Source organism: Amphibalanus amphitrite, unplaced genomic scaffold (assembly GCF_019059575.1).
Source record: "Amphibalanus amphitrite isolate SeventyFive unplaced genomic scaffold, NRLGWU_Aamphi_draft 000075F_arrow, whole genome shotgun sequence".
Classification (NCBI taxonomy): Eukaryota; Metazoa; Arthropoda; class Thecostraca; order Balanomorpha; family Balanidae; genus Amphibalanus; species Amphibalanus amphitrite.
The window spans coordinates 760273-779798 of record NW_024881571.1 but is presented as its reverse complement, the minus strand read 5'-3'; the positions used below and the strand labels follow the sequence as shown (position 1 = coordinate 779798).

Below are 19526 nucleotides of genomic sequence, written 5' to 3'. Positions count from 1 at the left end.
GACTACAAATGCATCCAATGTCCATGCATATTTACGATTAAAATCATGTGTAAACTATAAAAGGAGACCCCAAAATTGAGCATTAGAGCACAACTAGCTGTAGATCAGGTGGCCAGACTAAACATGTGTGTCCAAAAGGAAATTAAAAGAATAAATAAGCCTAATGACTAAAAGAACGGAACAGAAAAGGGTGAGCTTCTAAACTATCAAGGCACAACCGATCGCAAAAAATAATAATTCCTCTGTTCCCCAGTTTGAGCAGCGTCAATTTTTCAAACTAGCGTCATGCTATGGTCCACTTATGGTCTATGCCTATGGTTATGATAGGTACCTACCTATTCTTACCTAAATGTGCAGCGTTGAACAATGCTCCCTTACCTGAGGAGTTGAGGACCTGGCTGGGCGGCCACCACAAGCACAGCACTGCCATGGACTGTTATGCATAGGTAGTCATGCTTCAGGCCACAAGATTGCCTATCAAGGCGCACGGTTGGTAGGGTGTCTGCACACAGATAGCACAGATAGCTTTGCAAATAGCTCTTCGCTGCTGATTGGTCTAAGGGAGCAAGTGTGACTTATACAGTAACATGATCATGCCAATGATTTACAATGAAAGTGTATGCTTTGGCTAGTTATTCATGGGCTAAACAAGATAAATGCTATTTCTGGAGACGACAAGAGTTAAACTGAGAATTGAAAAGCTTATCATGTCATTATGCATTTATTCCTAATTCCTATGTTCTAAAACAGAACGATTGCGAGATGCTTTTTTGTTATATATTTCGTTCAGCGCTTTTCATGACATGTCATATACAATATACATTTAACATTGGCATAGTATACATTGTTGGCTACCCAGCTCATTAAAATATCTCGTTGTCCGCCAGCCTACCCTACAAAAAAATATCGCAAGTCAATTACCCCAGAGGTTCCTGAGATATTCAAGCCTCTCAAAAGCCCTACATCAGCAGAACAACTTGCACACCCTTGACTTTTCACGTGACACTGCCACAACGATCACCTACACCTGTAGATGATCCAAGAGCAGTCAGTTACGGATAAAATGGATAATTAGGTTCATTGTTTTTCTTAAAAGTTATCAGCTTGGGTTGCACAGCTGCTTGCGTATATGCCTGCGTATTGAAATTATCAGACATTATATTTGATGAAAACACTGAAATAAATTCAAAATATGAAGATATTTGTTGTAAAAGAGATTTGGTGCATATTTGGTCAAATTTGGTGCAAGTTCGCCAGGTAGCCCGTCGTGAAAGCGTCTTATATGGACCTATGTTGACCAAATCACACCAAATATGATATAATTTGCGCCAGATAATCGTCGTGAAAGCGGTTTATAATCACCATAAGCCCAGCGCTTCCGTGCTTAGTATCACAATCGCCTCTGACCGCTCGTCTGTTTCGCTCACGCGGTGGTGACGACGGAGACGGACGAGCAGTGCCACCAGCGCCACGACCAACAGGACCGACATCACTGCGCCCAGCGCTGGGTACAGCACCGGGGAATGCTGCTGGTCCGTCTCGCCGCCGCCCCCAACGGGAGTCGATTTCGACGGAAACGATGCCCCGGATGGAAAAAGAGCGCCTTTTCCTTCCACAGGAGCTTGATCTCTCGCGATTCCGGGAACCACGGCCCGAGCGGTGACCTTTTCTGACGGCACCGGGACCGTTGTCTCGCCAGCCGGAGAGCTGTAGATGAGCCCGGGGTCGCAGCGGTGTCTGTCGGCCAGCTCTGGAAAGGGCAGGCGGTCGTCCTGGTCACAGAGACTGCGCTCGTACAGCTGCCAGAAGACCGCCTCCTGTGTCAGACTGAGCGGCCCGCTGTCGGGACCGGCGCACAGCGCGCGTGTCAGGCTCTCCGTGGGACAGAGACCTGTCGGCATCGAGTGCACGATCAGGTCTGTGACGGCCAGATCGGCACACTCAGAGAAAGTCAGCGAGCCCAGCTCGGCCTCGGTGACCTCCATCTGGTGGATATTCACGGGGGGACAGAAGCCTGACGGTGTTGGCTTGACAAGCAGACCTGCGAGAGCGTTCTTTTTTAGCGACTCCACGTGCATTTTATGGATGCGAATAGAATCGTCGGCCACAACTGACAGTGCTTTAGAATTCAGTCGCTGGACAAACAGATTAGTGACTTCTAGTTCTACAAGTTGCAGATTCACGCCAATGTCTTGCATTGTCAAGAAGTCGCTGCTGCTGATGTACAGCTTCCTCAGCTGTCCAGAGAACGCCTCGCTGCTTAGAACATCGATCCTGCTGGAGTGTACGGACAGCGTGGCCCGGCTATCAGACCCGAAGACACATCTAGTTTGGGCATTAGCGATGGATACGTTGTTGAACATTGTGTTGGCAGTCCGGCCTCCAAAGCTCTGGTCATGGCACTCTTCCATGCGAACATTATTCAGCGCCATTTCGGCAATGGGCGCTGAGAATGCCTTCGAATCCAGGACCAGCATATTGATGTCCTGCAGCATCAATTTGAGGCCCGGTGTTTCTGAGTCGTAGTGAAAGGCGTCTGTCTCAATTTGAAGTTGGTTTATTTTGGCCAGCTCAAAGTTTAGTTCTCGGTCCCAGGCTCCAGTGACCGCCCAGCTTTTTACTCGGACGTTTTCAATGTCTTCCATGCGCACCATGGATAGGTTGCAGCTGCTCTGCATATTCATTCCTCCGTTTTCTATGGTTACATTGACGATACCGTGGAGGCTGAAGTCAGTGAGGAGCGGCAGACTGGTGAGGGCGTCATTATAGATGGTTACTCTTTCGGCGTTGGAAATGTGAATTGTTTTCACCGTTGGAGGTATGTCCGCTTTCCTGAGAACGATCTGAAAGGAAAAATGTTCGCATATTTAGAATAAAACAGTAAACAATTACCGTACTACATACACTCAATAAATACTCAAACGAGCATTTCGAATATAAAGTATATTTGGTGAGGCAGGCCATTAAGCTAACAAAATAAGTCGCATGGCTTACCCGTTCCTCGTCATTGCAGCTGCAGGCGACGTGCAGGGCGACGGAGCAGCTGGGCTCCACCGTGCAGCAGGGCGTGCTGCACACCGACAATTCTCCGTCAGTTGGCAGCTCGGCGCTGACTAAGAGCACCGCCAGTAACACCAGCAGCAGCAGGACGAGTGTCCACCTCTGGACGGTCGCCGCCACCTCCATTGACAGTCGCCGCCTGGGATTTAGTTTCGATTGGTATGTGCCATTCGCTCCTTGTCTGCTGGCTCCACATACATGCGCCTGCGAGTCTGTGAAAGGAAGCTTGCTTAACCCGCGCCCGGCTGGGGGTCCTGGATTTCCACGCCCTGCTAAGGGGGGGGGGGTGTCTGAACACGGAAGGCGGCGTTCGAAAGAGCGCCAAAAATAATGACGAAATCACTTCGGTCAATTTGTTTGGTCAGATCAAAGGTCAGGTCACCAGAGGTCATTGAAGGCAAAATTTCGCCGATTTCCAGGTCAAATGTCGACAATTTCCAAGATGCCAACGCATAACTCGGGAACCAATAGAGCTACAGCGCCGCAGAAAAGCGCATTCGATAGCCCTATTACCGCCCTTTCTGAGTAATTCTCTCAGATTTGACCTAACGTCAACGGTTTTGCCTGCAGGGGGCAAAAACTGCAAAAATAGCCGATTTTTTTTCGGAAACAGTTTTTATGCAATAACTTTTGACCCAAGCCTTGCACGAGGTTACTTATACCGACATCGTGTTTCTCTCGTCAAGACGCATCGAATGAACTATAACTTGACCTTGAAAGGTCAACTTGAAAATTTGACCTCAGGTCAAGGTCATGACCTGGCCTGAAAGGGTCATTTTGCATATCAGTCGATCCGTATCGTCGAGCTGAACACATCTAATGCGTTTTCATCGCTCTAGCATGCCTCTATCAAAAGTTATTTGCGAAAAACTGTTAGATACCATTCGTGACCTAAGATGACCTCAGGGCATAAACAGGGGTCACGGACACCATTTTCATGTTCAGTGTGTCTAAACCACTTGTAATTAAGTGTTTGGGAGTGTTTATAATGTCTTTCGTGCAAAAGAGGCGCATTTCAATTTTCTCCCATTGACAATGGGGAGGTCGCAAAATTGACCTGACCTTAGGTCATCGATATCAAAATTCTGAGATATAAATTTTGTACGTGCTATTGCTCTTAGCAATCGCTGAAAGTTTCAAAGCGATCGGTCCCTCGGTGTAGCTATGACAGACATTGAAACTTTTTATGAGGTGAGGTCACTTCAAGTGACCTGGTGACCTGACCTTGAATGACCTTGGTCTGAAATTTTCACAACATGTGTAGAATTTATGTATGATAAGGTGTACCAAAAACGGCGGCGCGGAGCGCCGCCGTTTTTGAGATATTCGCGAAAAACCACAAGGGGGGTGTTCAAACACCCCCCAGCAGGGCGCGGGTTAAAAGATACCTTTTATTTTATTTTGATTTAGTTCTTCTGTGGTGTCCAAGCTAAACGATGCATGTAGTATATACTCTTGCTTACCATCAGGTATTCGATGCGTTGTCGCCTCCATCGATTTATTTGGGTAAAGAACCTATGTGCCTTCGCGGTTGCAAGCACGTACTTCTATTAAATTACTGCTTTTTACACGAAAATAATGCAAAGATGATATAGGTAGTTGGCAGTTTTAAAACGATTGCTTCCATTGTTTGAAAAAAATGGGTTTAACCCGCACCCGGCTGAGGGTTTTGTTTGAACAGAGAACCCCCCACCCAAGTCTTTCGCAAATTTCTATAAAAAACGAGGTGCGGAGCGTCACCGTTTTTGTCACAATTTATCATGGATCTTTTTCACACATGCTGTGAAAACTGCATAGTGACCTCACCTCATTCATAGAAAGGTTATAATGCCTACCATATCTACACACAGGGACGGATCACTTTAAAACTTTCATCAATTGACGAGAGCAGCATTATGCGCAAATTATAGGTATGTTTCAGAAATTCGATGTCGGTGACCTAAGGTCAGGCCAGTGTTGCGACTTCTCCATTCGCCATTATAAGTCAATGGGAGAAAATTGAAAGAAGCTTCTTTTGGAAGGACGTCATTCTAAACACTCTCAAATACCGAACTACAAGTCAAAGTGACATACTAAACCGGATAATGACACCCGTGACCCCTTGCTATGTCCGTGAGGCCATCTTCAGTCACTAATGTACCGGGCATTTTCCGCTAATAGGCAATTTCTAATAAAGACATGCTAGAGCGATTAAAATATATTGTCCCGCACCGTAGACAGTGTTTACCATTGCTTCACGCGCAAAGAGAGAAAATTATCAGATGTCGTCTGATTTGTTAAACGTCTAGACCAAGGTCTAGACGATTACCAAACTGTTAAACGTCTGGTAGACATAAGCCGTTTTCACGACGTCCATCTGGTACACATTTGGTACACATCTGGTACAGATTAGGTGCAGATTTGGTCAAATCAGGTTCAGTGTGTCTCTTAGCAGCTATCAGCTAGGGTTGCACTAATTGCTTATATGCCTGCTTTGTCATATTATCAGAGAGCATCATCGATCAAAACACTGAAATACATTCATAAAATGAAGATATTTGCTGTAAAAGAAATTAGGTGCAGATTTGGTCAATTCAGGTGCATTCGCCGGATAGCCCGTCATGAAAACGGCTATTTCGTCTAGTCTGAAATATATCATATTTTATATAAAATGTATTTTTTGCCGTTAAGCGCCCGAAAGATATCGGCGGAACGGGATAAAATTATTAAACCGCTCGTAGGTAGAAAAATCTTTTAAACGTCTCGTTAAAGATTTGTTCTACCTACTCGCTGTTTAATATATATTAACCCGCGCACAGACGGGGGTCTGCGCCAACTTCGTACCGACGGGGGGGGCAGATGACCGCCCCCCCCCCTGAGATCTCGAGAACGAAGCAAGATAGCGACAAGCGGTAAACGGCATCGGATACGCACGGACAAGGTCTACAATCTTTACCAAGGCCATTTTCAGGTCAGGTCAAAGATGACGTCACAGGGATCGAAAAAGTCAAAATGGCGGCGCTAGATATGGAGAGAGTTTTTCTCGAATAACTTTCGAATTAATCAAGATAGGAACAAACCAAGGGCAGCATCGTGATCCTCTCGTCAATCCGCATCGAATGATGTATATGTTGACCTCGAAAGGTCAAGGCCAAAGGTTGACCTCAGGTCACGTGACCTCGAGGTCATCATGTATATCATTCGATGCGTCTTGACGAGCTGAACACAATGAGACCATCCACGCGGCTGTAGCTTGTTCCTGTACCGAGTTATTGGCAAAAAACCTTTGGTGACCTTTGATGACGTCACATGACTTTACAGCTGCCCAACAGCAAAACAGACCTCAAGGTATTGAAGGTTGATCGTATATGAAGTCATGTATGGTATATGGGGCCATTCCGACCCGTTTTAGTGGTAAAAACAGGGAGTTGATTTTTCCCCCATTGACTTATAATGGGGAGGTCGCGAAATTGACCTGACCTTAGGTCACCGACATCAAAATTCCGAGATATACAAATTGTAGCTACTAATGACCTAATAACATCCTGCGACTTTCAAAGGCCTCCGACATCTACTGTAGCTCTGGCACGGTGACAAAGTTGCAAAAAAGTGACTTGAGGTTGGGTCATTCAAAGTGACCTGGTGACCTGACCTTAAAAGTTAGGAGGTTCAAACTTGCACACCATGTGTAAAATTGATCAGAGAATAGTCGTACCAAATTTCGCGGCGCTATGCGCCGCGGTTTTTCCCGCTATCCGCGAAAAACCTCAGGGAGGGTGGATATCCGCCCCCCCCCCCCCGTCGGTGCGCGGGTTAATATACCGGGTGGCCCAGAAAAAAACGTTCCCAACTTTAAATCAATATTTCTCAGAAAGTGATAAAGATACAACATTGAAACTTCAAATGGTCAATGCGGCACACATTTTCAGTAAATGGTGTGATTTTCATGGTGTTCGGTAAATAACTTTTCAAACGGTTCGTGTTTCAAGCATGCCATGTAAAAATTACTTTTTTGCTCCGATGTTTACTAAAAAATGTGAGCGAACGGGTCACTTTCACCATGCGGCACCGCGGCCCAGAGCCATGACTTCTACTGGCAGCTAGTCTCATTGATGGTTCGGGTCTCAGGATGACACATTCCCTCAGACAACCACGATGGCTCTGTGCCAGCGGCATCGGAAGAAGTTTCCAGTTTTCTAACCATCTTGTGGCTCAAATGCTTTCCTGGCTGACATTCCTGGGAAAAGGTAGCTTTTCAACCAGTTTTTTTTTGTCATCTGCTGGCAATGTTGTTTTTCATAAGCTATTCTGTGGTCTTCTGGCACAGGAACCAGTCTGCAGGGGCGTCGCCGAAGGGGGGGTCGGGGGGGTCGCGACCCCCCCACTCGTCAGAACCGGGGGGGTCGACCCCCCCCCCCACTTTTGGCGATGCTGAGTATGCTTTTTTTAGCTATCATGTCAGGGAAGCTGGCGTCAGCAACATCAACAAATACAACGTCAGATTCAGAATCGCTTCAAGAGCTCCCTAGTCCCTATTGCTTATAGGTCAATAAGCTGTGGGTTAGAACATCAGCATGACAATGTGATTTTAGTCCCTTTTTATCCCTCAAATGAGCGAGCGCGTCAAAACTGATCCAAGCGTTCGTCTGATTGTCAAAATAATGGTTGCAGTCGATTCGTCGGATGACGTATCAGTAACTACGAGGTACCTGGCTAGCCTCAGCCCTGCTACCCTCGGACCTGCCTGCATAGGGGAAGAGGGGTCAGATGGTGGATCCCTCTGGGGCTTTCCTAATAAGACGCGCAAAAAGGAGTATATTGCAACGAAACTTCCAGTGACCTCGGGTTAATGAATTTTACACCTATTCTAAAAAATTGGCCCTGATTCGAATATGGATGACCTTGGTCAACTTTTTTGAGTTTTATTTGCATCCACATACAAGTGTGGTTTTTGGGGCTGATTTCGAGTTTAGCGCCCGTTTGAACCGTTTGAAGTAGTTTTGATAAATGATGGTTAGGTAACATGTTACGAAGCTATCGTTGGTGGTTGTCAGTCACCCACTCTAGATGGCCGGCAGGAAGCCTGCTGGTCGACCTGACCTGACCCGACACGATCTACCCAAAATGCATGGAGTCATCATCTTTGTTCAAGACTAACATCGAACTCGTATTCGGGACCCCGATAACAGCTACGGCTCACTAAGTTCTAGCAGGCGGCCAGATTTTTCCTATGTACTTTTGGGCGTTGACCTAAGATGACCCGGCCAAGACCTTGAAATTGGGCATCATCGGCTTTCTCTCATCACGGGCAGCATTTTTGCTCTTTCGCGAAACTCTATCTCGATCAGGGGCCGAAAGCATGCCTTATGCGTTACGTTGGTAAACGTTTTACCTTAGCGACCCGCAAAATACGAATAAGAGCTACGGCAACACAGTAAGCGTATTCGATAGCTTTTTAAAACTCTTTCGCCAACTTCGCCTCAGATATGACTTCGGGTCTATGGCTTGTGTACCATAGAGTCCAAACAGCTAAACGGACGGATTTTGCCGAAACATTTGTTCTGTAACAACATATGGTTCAGTGAATGTGTATGATATTCATGTTATCACCATCGTTTTTGTTTCGTCGAAACCCGTCGCATGGCTTACAATTTGAACTTAAAAACTTCAATAGAAAACTTGACATTAGGTGCTCACCATGCTCACCATAGTAGATAGGAAAGAGGCATAGGGAGCGGATGCTCATAGGATGCTGCCTCTTGGTAAGGCAGCCTCTGAGGTAAAGGTCATGACCTGACCAAAAAAGAACCTGCTGCATATAGATCGATCTGTGTTACTGAGCTGAACACACTCCAGGTGCTATCATCGCTCTACAACGTCTCCATCAAAAGTTGTTGTCGAAAATGTGTTAGAGACCTTTGATGACCTAATGACTGACCATTTCAGTCACCACTGGTCATTAGCTGAACCTTATCTCTAAAATGAACAAGGTGCCATGGCTACAAAAGTATCTAGCGTTTTTAGCATATTCTTTCAAAGCAGAGGGCATCGTACTTTTTCCCATATCTTATCATGATTGGTGAGGTCACACACCTATTTGACCTGACTTCGCTTCTCAGATGTAAAATCCCAGATTCATGAACTGTTTGCACTTATACTCCCATTCATTACTCCAAATTTCAGACTTATAGGAGATCATCTATAGGAATGACAAGACTGCAGTTTTTAGAGGCATTAAAACTGAACTTGACATGACATTGTGACCTGACCTCAGGTGACCTGTGCTTGATTTTTATGCACGATGCAAAAATTGATGTACATTAAGATATACCGCTGCTTTCGCGGCGCTGCGCGCCGAGTTTTTCCTCCGGGCACACGAAAAAAAACCGGGAGTGTGGCTAAAAACACCCCTACCCATCAAGACGAAGACCGGAAACCCGACCCCCCCACTCAAAAATCCGTGGCGACGCCCCTGCCAGTCTGCTTTAGTTTGTTTTCCTTATCCGGTCGATTTACTGTTTGATCTACTGAAAGGAGGGTAATCAGCAGTAGGTAATCCATGCACCGTGCCACTCCTGCTCGAAACATGATTTGGTGTTGAAACGAATGACATCCATGAGCCCCATTTTGGCTCAGTATTTGAATATTTGGCACATAAGTGAGACAAAAATATTAATAAGAACATACGTGTTGGTTTCATTCACGTGCTCTATTTTTATTCTTTTTTTATAACATGGGACGTCTAACCCAATCATCACTATCGTTTGACATCGGCCAAAAAAGCAAAAATGTTTTGCTTAATTCAACTCAAGATTGCCAGCTTGAAAATGATGGTATAGTGTTATATTTTGGCATACCAATGCGCAAAGAAATGACGCAAACTTGATGAAAATTTTGGCTCGTTATTTGTACTCGTATTTTATATATAGGCCTCCAAAGTTCGGAACGTTTTTTCTGGGCCACCCGGTATATCGAGGCGATAGGCGAGACGTTTAAAATATGTGTTGTATGTATATTTTTGCCGAGATAAACTCTTTCATTTCCAGAAGCTTGGATGGAGACCGAGGGAGATAGTATAGCTAGGTGAAATTCATCGAAGCCCGTATTTCCCAGGGGTATTACCCCAGGGGTGGGGCTAAACGAAAAAAGTGCAGGACCTGTTTCAAAAAAAAAGTTTTTAATTGCGTCTGGATATCAGATCAAGTAAATACACTGGCACTTTATCAGCAAGGCATCAAGGTCTCGTTTAGCACCATGAACCAGTAGTTTTGATTCATTCCTTAACCCGGCAGTTGCTGGGGTATTTCGCCACCCACCGTTTGCTGGGGGGGGGGGCGTTAAAAGCCCCCAGCCGATAACTCGAGAACCAATAGGCGCAGCGAAACGCACGAGGCGGCAAACGAAAGAGGGCGACGAGACGCTTCAGATGAGTACTTTAAAGTTGAATTTTGAGGTCACAGGTCGGGTCAAGGTCAGGTCAAACACCTGAAATCGGGCTTTCAGTAGCATGGACTTTAGGACTTCGCAATGGGCGCCTCTCGCCATAAACTCTGTCAAAACGGTGCACAATCCATCTTATAAGGCCTACAAGAGTGTCAGCTCCATATAGGGGTCAGTCAAGCATAGGTCAGGGTCGAGGTCAGGTCAACCGGGTACATATCCCCGAAAATCAAAACTGATATTCGCAGCCTGTGACACATGTTTTATAGGTAATTTGGAGCGTAGAACACGATGGTGACATTCATTTTATCATATGTGTACGTGTTTGGCTCAAAAAGTTCAATTTAAGAAATTCATGTATCATGGTCACGAAAAATTGCCAAGATTCAGTTCAAGATTTTGGAAAATGCGGAACGATAATCAATAATTGAAGATAGCCATTTGATTGATCATGGTATTGGCAGTCTAATGGCGTTTACGGCATGTCTGTATGTTTATTCTGCGATTTTATATGATTTTTTGAACATATGCCGTTTTTGGTCGAAAACTCAGAAATCATGACGTCACTAAAACCTCGATATCTCAATAATTTTCCGACCGATTTTTTTGAAACTTTGTCACAATAAACTTCAATCAATTCTCTACAGGCACCCAAAATTTGGCGCGCCTGCGGCGCGCCGTTTTTATGCTATGGCCCGGCGAAAAAAGTGGGGGCGTTTAACGCCCCCCAGCAACTCGCGGGTTAAGGAACAGGAGAAAATTTTTAGGGTGTCCATATTGCCCCACCTTCCCCATGCCCGTTCCCGAGCTATGCGCCGTTTTGTTGAAACTTTGCCGATGCTTGGCGCTGTAAGTGTAGAAATTTTATCTTCGGTGAACTCTGATGACCTGACAATTGACGATCTAAAAATTGGCCGAGGCAATTTCTTTTTTTTATTTTCGACGCTCTTTTCAATGCCGCCTACCGCGTGTCATACATGGTCCGGGACTCGGGAGCCGAGTTAGAAGGGGGGGGTCAACTACCCCCCAGCATGGTGTGGAAATCCAGGACCCCCGACGGGGCGTGGGTTAAGAAGCTATAAGCTATACCCACATGTTGACGCAAAAAAACTGCGAACATATATTGTCTGGAATTGGATGACGGGTAAATGTTGATTATGAGCATATTTTTAATTGACCGAATCCTCAATGTAATCTGAATAAAATGACAAATAGCAAAAATTCGGGTATATTCGATCACAGATCTTTGTCAACCGATACCAGCAGGCGCCACAATTGTAGATGTCAAAATACTTTTTGTTCAGTACACATGCACAACAGTAGATATGTCCTCAGGGAAAAGATTTATGGTTGGTACTTCTAAAAGTCGCAGCAGTCAAACATAATATGTACAGGGAAAGCAGTCAAACATAATATGTACAGGGAAAAACCTATACACAAGATTAAAGTGCGTTTGTGCCTAAGCATATACGAATTTAAGATGAAACAATACTTGCGGATCAATTAAATGGGCAGCAAGTTACACTCTTACCCTGGACAAAGTTAGGGCACATATAACATTTACACTGTGCGAAACAATTAAATGAGCATATTATACATAAATGAACATTATATACGTAAATGAGCATACATGAGCGTATTATCATACTATGACTACTCATACCCTGGACAAAGTTAGGGCGCATACAGCATCTATGAAAACGATCTACACAATCACTTTTTAACGTGGTGAGCTCTTGAAAATGCTACCCTACTTTGGAAGTAGCTGCCAGGAGGTGCTGTTATCGTTAAGAGCTGGCATCCTATCGCGGATGGTGATGGATTCAGCAATCCTCCTGTCAGCTTCATCCTTACATTTGCGTACGATGCGTGCTATCAGAGTCGTGTCCGTTGGGGTCAGGTCTGGGTGCTCGTGCGCGAAATGTTCACCCATTGGTGTGCCTAGTTTCTTGTTGGTGCCATCTCGTAAGTGTTCGTTATATCGCAGTCGTATTGGCCTACCGCTTTCTCCTACGTAAGTTTTGTTGCACAGACTACATTTCAATTCGTACACTACGTTTTTCGTGTGACACTTTCCCCGCAGCCCAGCTTGACATGCGTGGCAGTGCTGTCTGCCTGAAGGACACGGTGGGTCTTTGAGAGCTGACCGCACTAGCTGTCTTTTGAGTGTGTTTTGATTTGTCCATGCTGCAAGGATCGGAAACCCTGATGTTTTCAGCACTTTTTGGACCTTGGACCAGCACTTTTGTGTCCTTCAGGCAGACAGCACTGCCACGCATGTCAAGCTGGGCTGCGGGGAAAGTGTCACACGAAAAACGTAGTGTACGAATTGAAATGTAGTCTGTGCAACAAAACTTACGTAGGAGAAAGCGGTAGGCCAATACGACTGCGATATAACGAACACTTACGAGATGGCACCAACAAGAAACTAGGCACACCAATGGGTGAACATTTCGCGCACGAGCACCCAGACCTGACCCCAACGGACACGACTCTGATAGCACGCATCGTACGCAAATGTAAGGATGAAGCTGACAGGAGGATTGCTGAATCCATCACCATCCGCGATAGGATGCCAGCTCTTAACGATAACAGCACCTCCTGGCAGCTACTTCCAAAGTAGGGTAGCATTTTCAAGAGCTCACCACGTTAAAAAGTGATTGTGTAGATCGTTTTCATAGATGCTGTATGCGCCCTAACTTTGTCCAGGGTATGAGTAGTCATAGTATGATAATACGCTCATGTATGCTCATTTACGTATATAATGTTCATTTATGTATAATATGCTCATTTAATTGTTTCGCACAGTGTAAATGTTATATGTGCCCTAACTTTGTCCAGGGTAAGAGTGTAACTTGCTGCCCATTTAATTGATCCGCAAGTATTGTTTCATCTTAAATTCGTATATGCTTAGGCACAAACGCACTTTAATCTTGTGTATAGGTTTTTCCCTGTACATATTATGTTTGACTGCTTTCCCTGTACATATTATGTTTGACTGCTGCGACTTTTAGAAGTACCAACCATAAATCTTTTCCCTGAGGACATATCTACTGTTGTGCATGTGTACTGAACAAAAAGTATTTTGACATCTACAATTGTGGCGCCTGCTGGTATCGGTTGACAAAGATCTGTGATCGAATATACCCGAATTTTTGCTATTTGTCATTTTATTCAGATTACATTGAGGATTCGGTCAATTAAAAATATGCTCATAATCATCAATATGATTTTCCTCACTACGCTAAACTCTCTTAAATTAGACGGGTAAATGTTGTTTCAACGTAGTTTTAAAAAGGCATTGCGATGAAACGACTAAAAAAAACAGAAAACCAGGATGAAACAGCCTGCGACCTGACGACTGGACTCCACCGTCCCCTGATGGCAGATCGTACATAAACCCGCACGACACATCCAAACCCGCATGACATACAAGACACAGTGGAAGCGAACAGAATGGTGATTGACAACTCAAAACATGGAAACAAGCACGAAACCCGCAGCTTGCTGAAGCAACTGGGCGATTGTTTGCGCAATATACAGGTAAGGTACTATTCTCTCTTACCTTGTCTCGGTCGAAGTCGCAGCGCACTACCAGCATGAGCAGCGGACCCAAGCAAAGCTGATATAGCAGATTCGTGTGTCATAGGCATTCTTGATAACGATATCGTGATAGGTTTAGCCTTGTAGATGCTGCAGTATCTACAGGTATCTAAGCATCTATGGATACTTTATCTGACACTTCATTGCACCCCTGATACAGTCTCGATGGTCATCAATGACATGATCAGGGCACTAAAGAGGACATGATATGATTGGAGTCATTGGAGTCATGCCTTGTGGCACTGTGGTGCCGGGCCGACTGTCAATCTCCACACTGCAACCCACCATACAATAAATAGATGAATAGGTTCATAGAGCTAAATAGATATCAAAGATACCAACGTCAACATTGAATCAAGTATGATAGGGTAGGCATTGATGCCGCCCCTCAAATGCGTAAATATATTTTTCTATAATGGACGGCTCATCAACAATGAAGCAGCAACCCCGCGTGAGAGACCATAAAGAGACCATCCCCGTCCTGACTCCTGATTAGCACTGGCTGACGCACCCGGACAGATAGGTGTAGGCCGCAATTCAGCCACAACAGGTATGTACCTAAAGGCCTACTCAAAGCCAACTCTGATTGGGTATGTCGACCAACTTGTGCAATATCCCGCGCCCCAGTGGCGGTCTCGGCCAACTTCGCCCTAGTGAGGGGGGGCATATGTTACCACCCACCTCTAACTCAAAAACTAAGAGGGCTAGAAAGACGCGGTAAAAAGCAGTCGATAGCTCTCAATGCGTACGTTTGAAAGTATTTCAGTCATTTTTCACCTTAGAGCAATATTAGGGTCACCAGAGGTCATCAAAGGTCAAAATTTGCCAATTGTCATTATATTTTTCAGAAAACATGCCGCTATCTCAGAAACTATGGTAGCTAGAAAAACGCATGATAGAACAATCGATAGCTTTTGAACTCTTCTTTTGAAAAGGTCATTATCAATATTGACCTCAGGTCAACGGTTTAGCCTCCAGAGGGCAAAAACTCCAAAAATAGCTGTTTTTACGAAAAGTGTTTTTCGCCAATAACTTTCGACTACAAAAAGCCACGACATTTCTATTGCCAGAATCGTGTTCCCCTTACCGAGACGCGTCGAATGAACTATAATTTGACCTTGAAAGGTCAACTTGAAAATTTGACCTCAGGTCAAGGTCATGACCTGACCGGAAAAGGTCATGTTGCATATCAGTCGATGCGTCTCAACAAGACAAACACAATGAGACCATCCCCAGCGTTCTATCTCTTTCCAATCCCGAGTTATTGGCAAAAAACTGTTAGTAGCCTCAAATGACCTCGGATGACCTTTCTAGAGGTTATCAGCAAAAATGACACCTTGGTCATCACGAGTGGACTAAATCATTGTGATTCTGAAATATTTGGACTGTTCCTATGCGTACACACGGATCTAAAGGCATTTTCATTTTTCTCCATTGACTTGTAATGGAAAGGTCATGCCACTGACGTGACCTTAGGTCACGGATATAAAAAATCCGAGATATACGAATTGTAGGCACCCATAACAGCATGCAATCCACCAAGTTTCAAACCTTTCTGACAAACACTGCAGGCTGGACATGATTGCAAACTTTTTTTAAGGCTTGGTCAGTTAACTTGACCTGGTGACCTGACCTGACATGACCTGGGGTCAAAAATTTCACACATTGTCCAAAATTAATGTACCAAAAGCTACCACAAGCGGCGCGGCGCTACGCGCCGCGGTTTTTTATTCACACGCAAAAAACGTGACAGGGTGGTAACATATGCCCCCCCCCACTGGGGCGAAGGATATAATATGAAAGTGAGCGGCTTAGAACTGATAACGTATCAGTGCTAATCATCGAAGCATTTGCGAACGGTGCGGTTCATGCCCGCGTTATGTTGGCAAGATGTCTTATTGGACTTTGGAGCCTAGAGTAACTATGCCTTACCTATTGGTACCTAAATCAACCGTTATTAGCCGTTTTCACGACGGCCATCTGGTTACACATTTGGTGCACATCTGGTACAAATTAGGTGCAGATCTGGTCAAATCAGGTTCATTATGCCTCTTAGCAGCTTTCAGCTAGGGTTGCACTAATTGCTGATATGCCTACTTTGCCATATTATCAGAGAGCATCATCGATTAAAACACTGAACTAAATTCATAAAATGAAGATATTTGCTGTAACAGAAATTAGGTGCAGATTTGGTCAAATCAGGTGCATTCGCCGGATAGCCCGTCGTGAAAACGGCTATTATCCCGCGCCGTGCTTGGAGGGGGGGGGGGGTTCACGCCCCCTTCAGATTTTTCGTGGATATCTCAAAAACGGCGGCGAGCAGTGTTTAGCACACCTGTTCATACATCTTTTCCGCACATATTGTGAAAATTTCAGACCCAGGTCGCTCAAGGTCAGGTCACCAGGTCACGTCATGTGACCTTACCTCAGAAAATGTTCAAAGGCTCGCTGTAGCTACACCGACTGAACGATCACTTTGAAACTTTCAGCGATTGATAAGAGACCAATATGCGTAAAACGTTTATTTCGGAGTTTTGATATATGTGACCTAGGGTCAGGTCAATTTTGCGACCTCTCTGTATACCTAAGTCAAGGGGAGAAAATTGAAATGCGCCCCTCTTTTGGACGAATGTCGTTCTTTCTCAAACATCGGCTCATAGGTGAGCATGACACACTGAATCGGAAAATTGCACCTTTGACCTCTGTGTGCCCCTGAGTTCATCTCAGGTCATCAAAGGTCACCAGCATTTTGTATTATAACCTGTGATAGAGACGTGATAGAGCGGTGTCAGATGTGTTCAGCTCGACGATACGGATCGACTGATATGCAGCATGACTCTTCCCGGTCAGGTCATGACCTTGACCTGAGGCCAAATTTTTCAAATGATCTTTCAAGATCAAATTATAGTTCATTCGACGCGTCTCGACGAGAGAAACACGGTGCTGACAAAATTAATGTCATGGCTCCCTTGAATCAAAAGCTATTACCGTAAAACTTTTTTTTGCGAAAACGGCTATTTTTATAGTTTTTGCCCTCTGGAGGCTAAACCGTTGACCTGAGGTCAAATATGAGGGCAGACTGGCGAAAGAGCGTTAATAGAGCTATCGAATGCTCTTTCCGTGGCGCTGTAGCTTTATCTGATACCCGAGTTAGCCGTTGTGTGTTCCGAAAATTGTTGAAATAGACAAAGATTAACTTTTGATGACCTCTGGTGACCTGACCTGAAAATGACTGAAGTGTTTCCGAAATTATTTTTGACGCTCTTTCGATTGCCGCCTACCGCGTGTTGCTACGTGGCCCAGGAGCCAAGTTAGACGGGGATGGAATGGGGTGAAAACGCCCCCCCCCCTCCACCACGACACCGAAACTCAGACCATTAGCACGGCGCGGTTTATTCATGTGTACAGCGCTTGTCTCACCACGTGGAATATTTTCTTTCTCCGACAAAACTGGGAATAGCCCGAAGGCTATAGTCATGTTATCGGTCGATTATTTTACGTTAGCAGTTGCTGTTCACGGTCAAAAAATGGCACAACTTCGCCATAGGCGGCGGAACAGGCAGCCACCGGAACACCGTGCCCCCCCCCCTTTGATTTTGGCATTTTAACATTAGCCCTATAGGCGTTGCATGGAAAGAATGGGACCAAAAGTCGGCAGTGCCCCCCCCCCCCCTCCCTAATTGAAGGTGTTCCGACGCTACTGAACATCGCAACGCCTCCCTCCAGTGTAGGGGTGGAGATCTGTCAAAATTTAAACCGCGCCCCGTAGGGCTATCGGCGGACCCTACCACCCGTAGGGGGGGGGGCGTTTCGGGACCCCTAAGATCTCGGAAATTTACCGGCCGATTTCCAAAATTCAAACGGCGTTCGATAGTCCAACCGGGCAACTACCATGTAACCAATTTTTATTGAGCTAGGTCAAACCGATGACGTCACAGTTCAGGTCAAAGGTCGGATTTTCACCGTTCACAGGCATTTCAAGAAATGTGTTGTGAAATCGAGTAAATTGGTAAGTTCGATGGTACAGGTCTCGCGGGTTTTAGCGGTAGGTTTTGCACCTAGAAAATTTAGTGTACTTCAGGCTATATCTTCGTCGTCTTAAGCTTTAAGTGTTGAAGATGCGATCGACTTGTTGGGTAACAAGCCGGCCATGATCGTGTAAAATGGCTTCATCGTAGATCGATTAGTTTCTGAGATATAACCGGAAATGTAAAAGTGCAAAACCTACCGCTTAATCTCGCGAGACCTGTACATTGTTCGTCAAACACATACTTTGCTATCCGAGGTCACTGATACCAGGTCAGGTCACAGAGGTCAGGTCACTGGGGGTCACAATATGAAGGTAGCGTGTGATACATGTTTTATGGTCCATTTTACATGACAAATGCGATTATGTGGGTCAGGCAGTCTTTGCGGCCAGCTTAGGTTACGTTCTGGTGAAGGTCAGGTCAAGGTCAGGTCAAATTAGGTTAAATTTAAAAGTTGATATTTTTGCATAAAATGGGTATTAATTCGATGCAGCTCGTCACGGGGAGTCTAATGGTGGTCTTTGTTTTGCCCTACGTGGTCTAGAATTGCCAACAATTGAGTTTGAAAATTTGATGTCATCATTTTTGAATAGTTATTTCGTTATAACTTTGCCAAAAATAGAGGTATCGATCTGAAATTTTGTATGTGGATAGAAGACGGTAGGTACCTACCTACTATCATGTATATTCCGTTTTTTGAAACTCATTTAAAAACTTGATTTTTTTGCTAATGTAGGTATCCCCAAAATTACTTTTTTATTTTTTTATTTTTAGGGGTCAAAATTCTAAAATTTTAAAAATCCCAGATATCACTTTTGTAGCCCTGTCAATTCTTCACCTTTTATGTCTAATCATTTTTCTGTATCTTCAAAGCTGTAGGCCTGACAGCTCTTCTCGCGAAGCTCTTTTTTCGGTCAAAAATGGTAGAACATGACGTCATTCGGACGTCATTTGCGGCCAACCTATCAGAGCCTCTGAAAATTTTTGGTCGCAATGTGTAAAATGGATGCCCGGAGGGGTCCTGAAAGTTTGGTGGCGATATCTGCAGCCGTTTAGGAGATATGGACGGAAAAGGACAGGGGGGACCGAAACGGACCCCCCCCCCCCCCACGGGGCGCTCTCCGTAGTTTCTTATAGGTATCTTGCTCCATACTCTTGCTCGAATTGGATAATGGTGACCAGACAGTCTAGTTCCAGCCCAGAGCGAAGAGTCTGAGTTGCTGAGGAAAGGTATCTGTATGTCAGAAGACAGAAGACCAATGCTGAAGTCTGGATTGGTAATGGGGAATTCTATTTTAGCCTCACAGTGCCACTGCGGTCCAAACTGGTGGACTTGTGCACTTCTAATTTACCCGCAGAGGGCAGCACTTGGTACTAGCTGCACAACAGATGGCGCCCTTTTAACTTGATATGGAA

General features: G+C 45.0%; 1 protein-coding gene across 2 annotated transcripts; it reads right to left on the bottom strand.

Moving 5' to 3' along the window:
• Positions 1-761: 761 nt before the first annotated feature.
• On the bottom strand, positions 762-14187 carry LOC122379307. 2 transcript variants are annotated; one of them, XM_043361396.1, is made up of 4 exons: positions 14045-14187; positions 2995-3272; positions 1866-2843; positions 762-1813 (listed from the first exon to the last, which is right to left on the bottom strand). In XM_043361396.1, exons 1-4 carry the CDS (start codon positions 14130-14132, stop codon positions 1490-1492), a joined length of 1668 nt encoding a protein of 555 aa, XP_043217331.1. In that variant the 5' UTR covers positions 14133-14187; the 3' UTR covers positions 762-1489. The 2 variants fall into 2 exon arrangements, with proteins under 2 accessions (XP_043217331.1, XP_043217330.1); XM_043361395.1 differs by having other exon boundaries at positions 762-2843.
• Positions 14188-19526: the final 5339 nt, after the last annotated feature.

Bases quoted from the DNA above. Each gene is read 5' to 3' on its own strand.
- LOC122379307 (XM_043361395.1), bottom strand. From the start codon at position 14,132: ATGCCTATGACACACGAATCTGCTATATCAGCTTTGCTTGGGTCCGCT. The intron at 3,273-14,044 runs GTAAGAGAGAAT...TTCCTTTCACAG, and splicing joins GCGACTTCGACCGAGACAAG to ACTCGCAGGCGCATGTATGT. The intron at 2,844-2,994 runs GTAAGCCATGCG...TTTTCCTTTCAG, and splicing joins GCTGCAATGACGAGGAACGG to ATCGTTCTCAGGAAAGCGGA.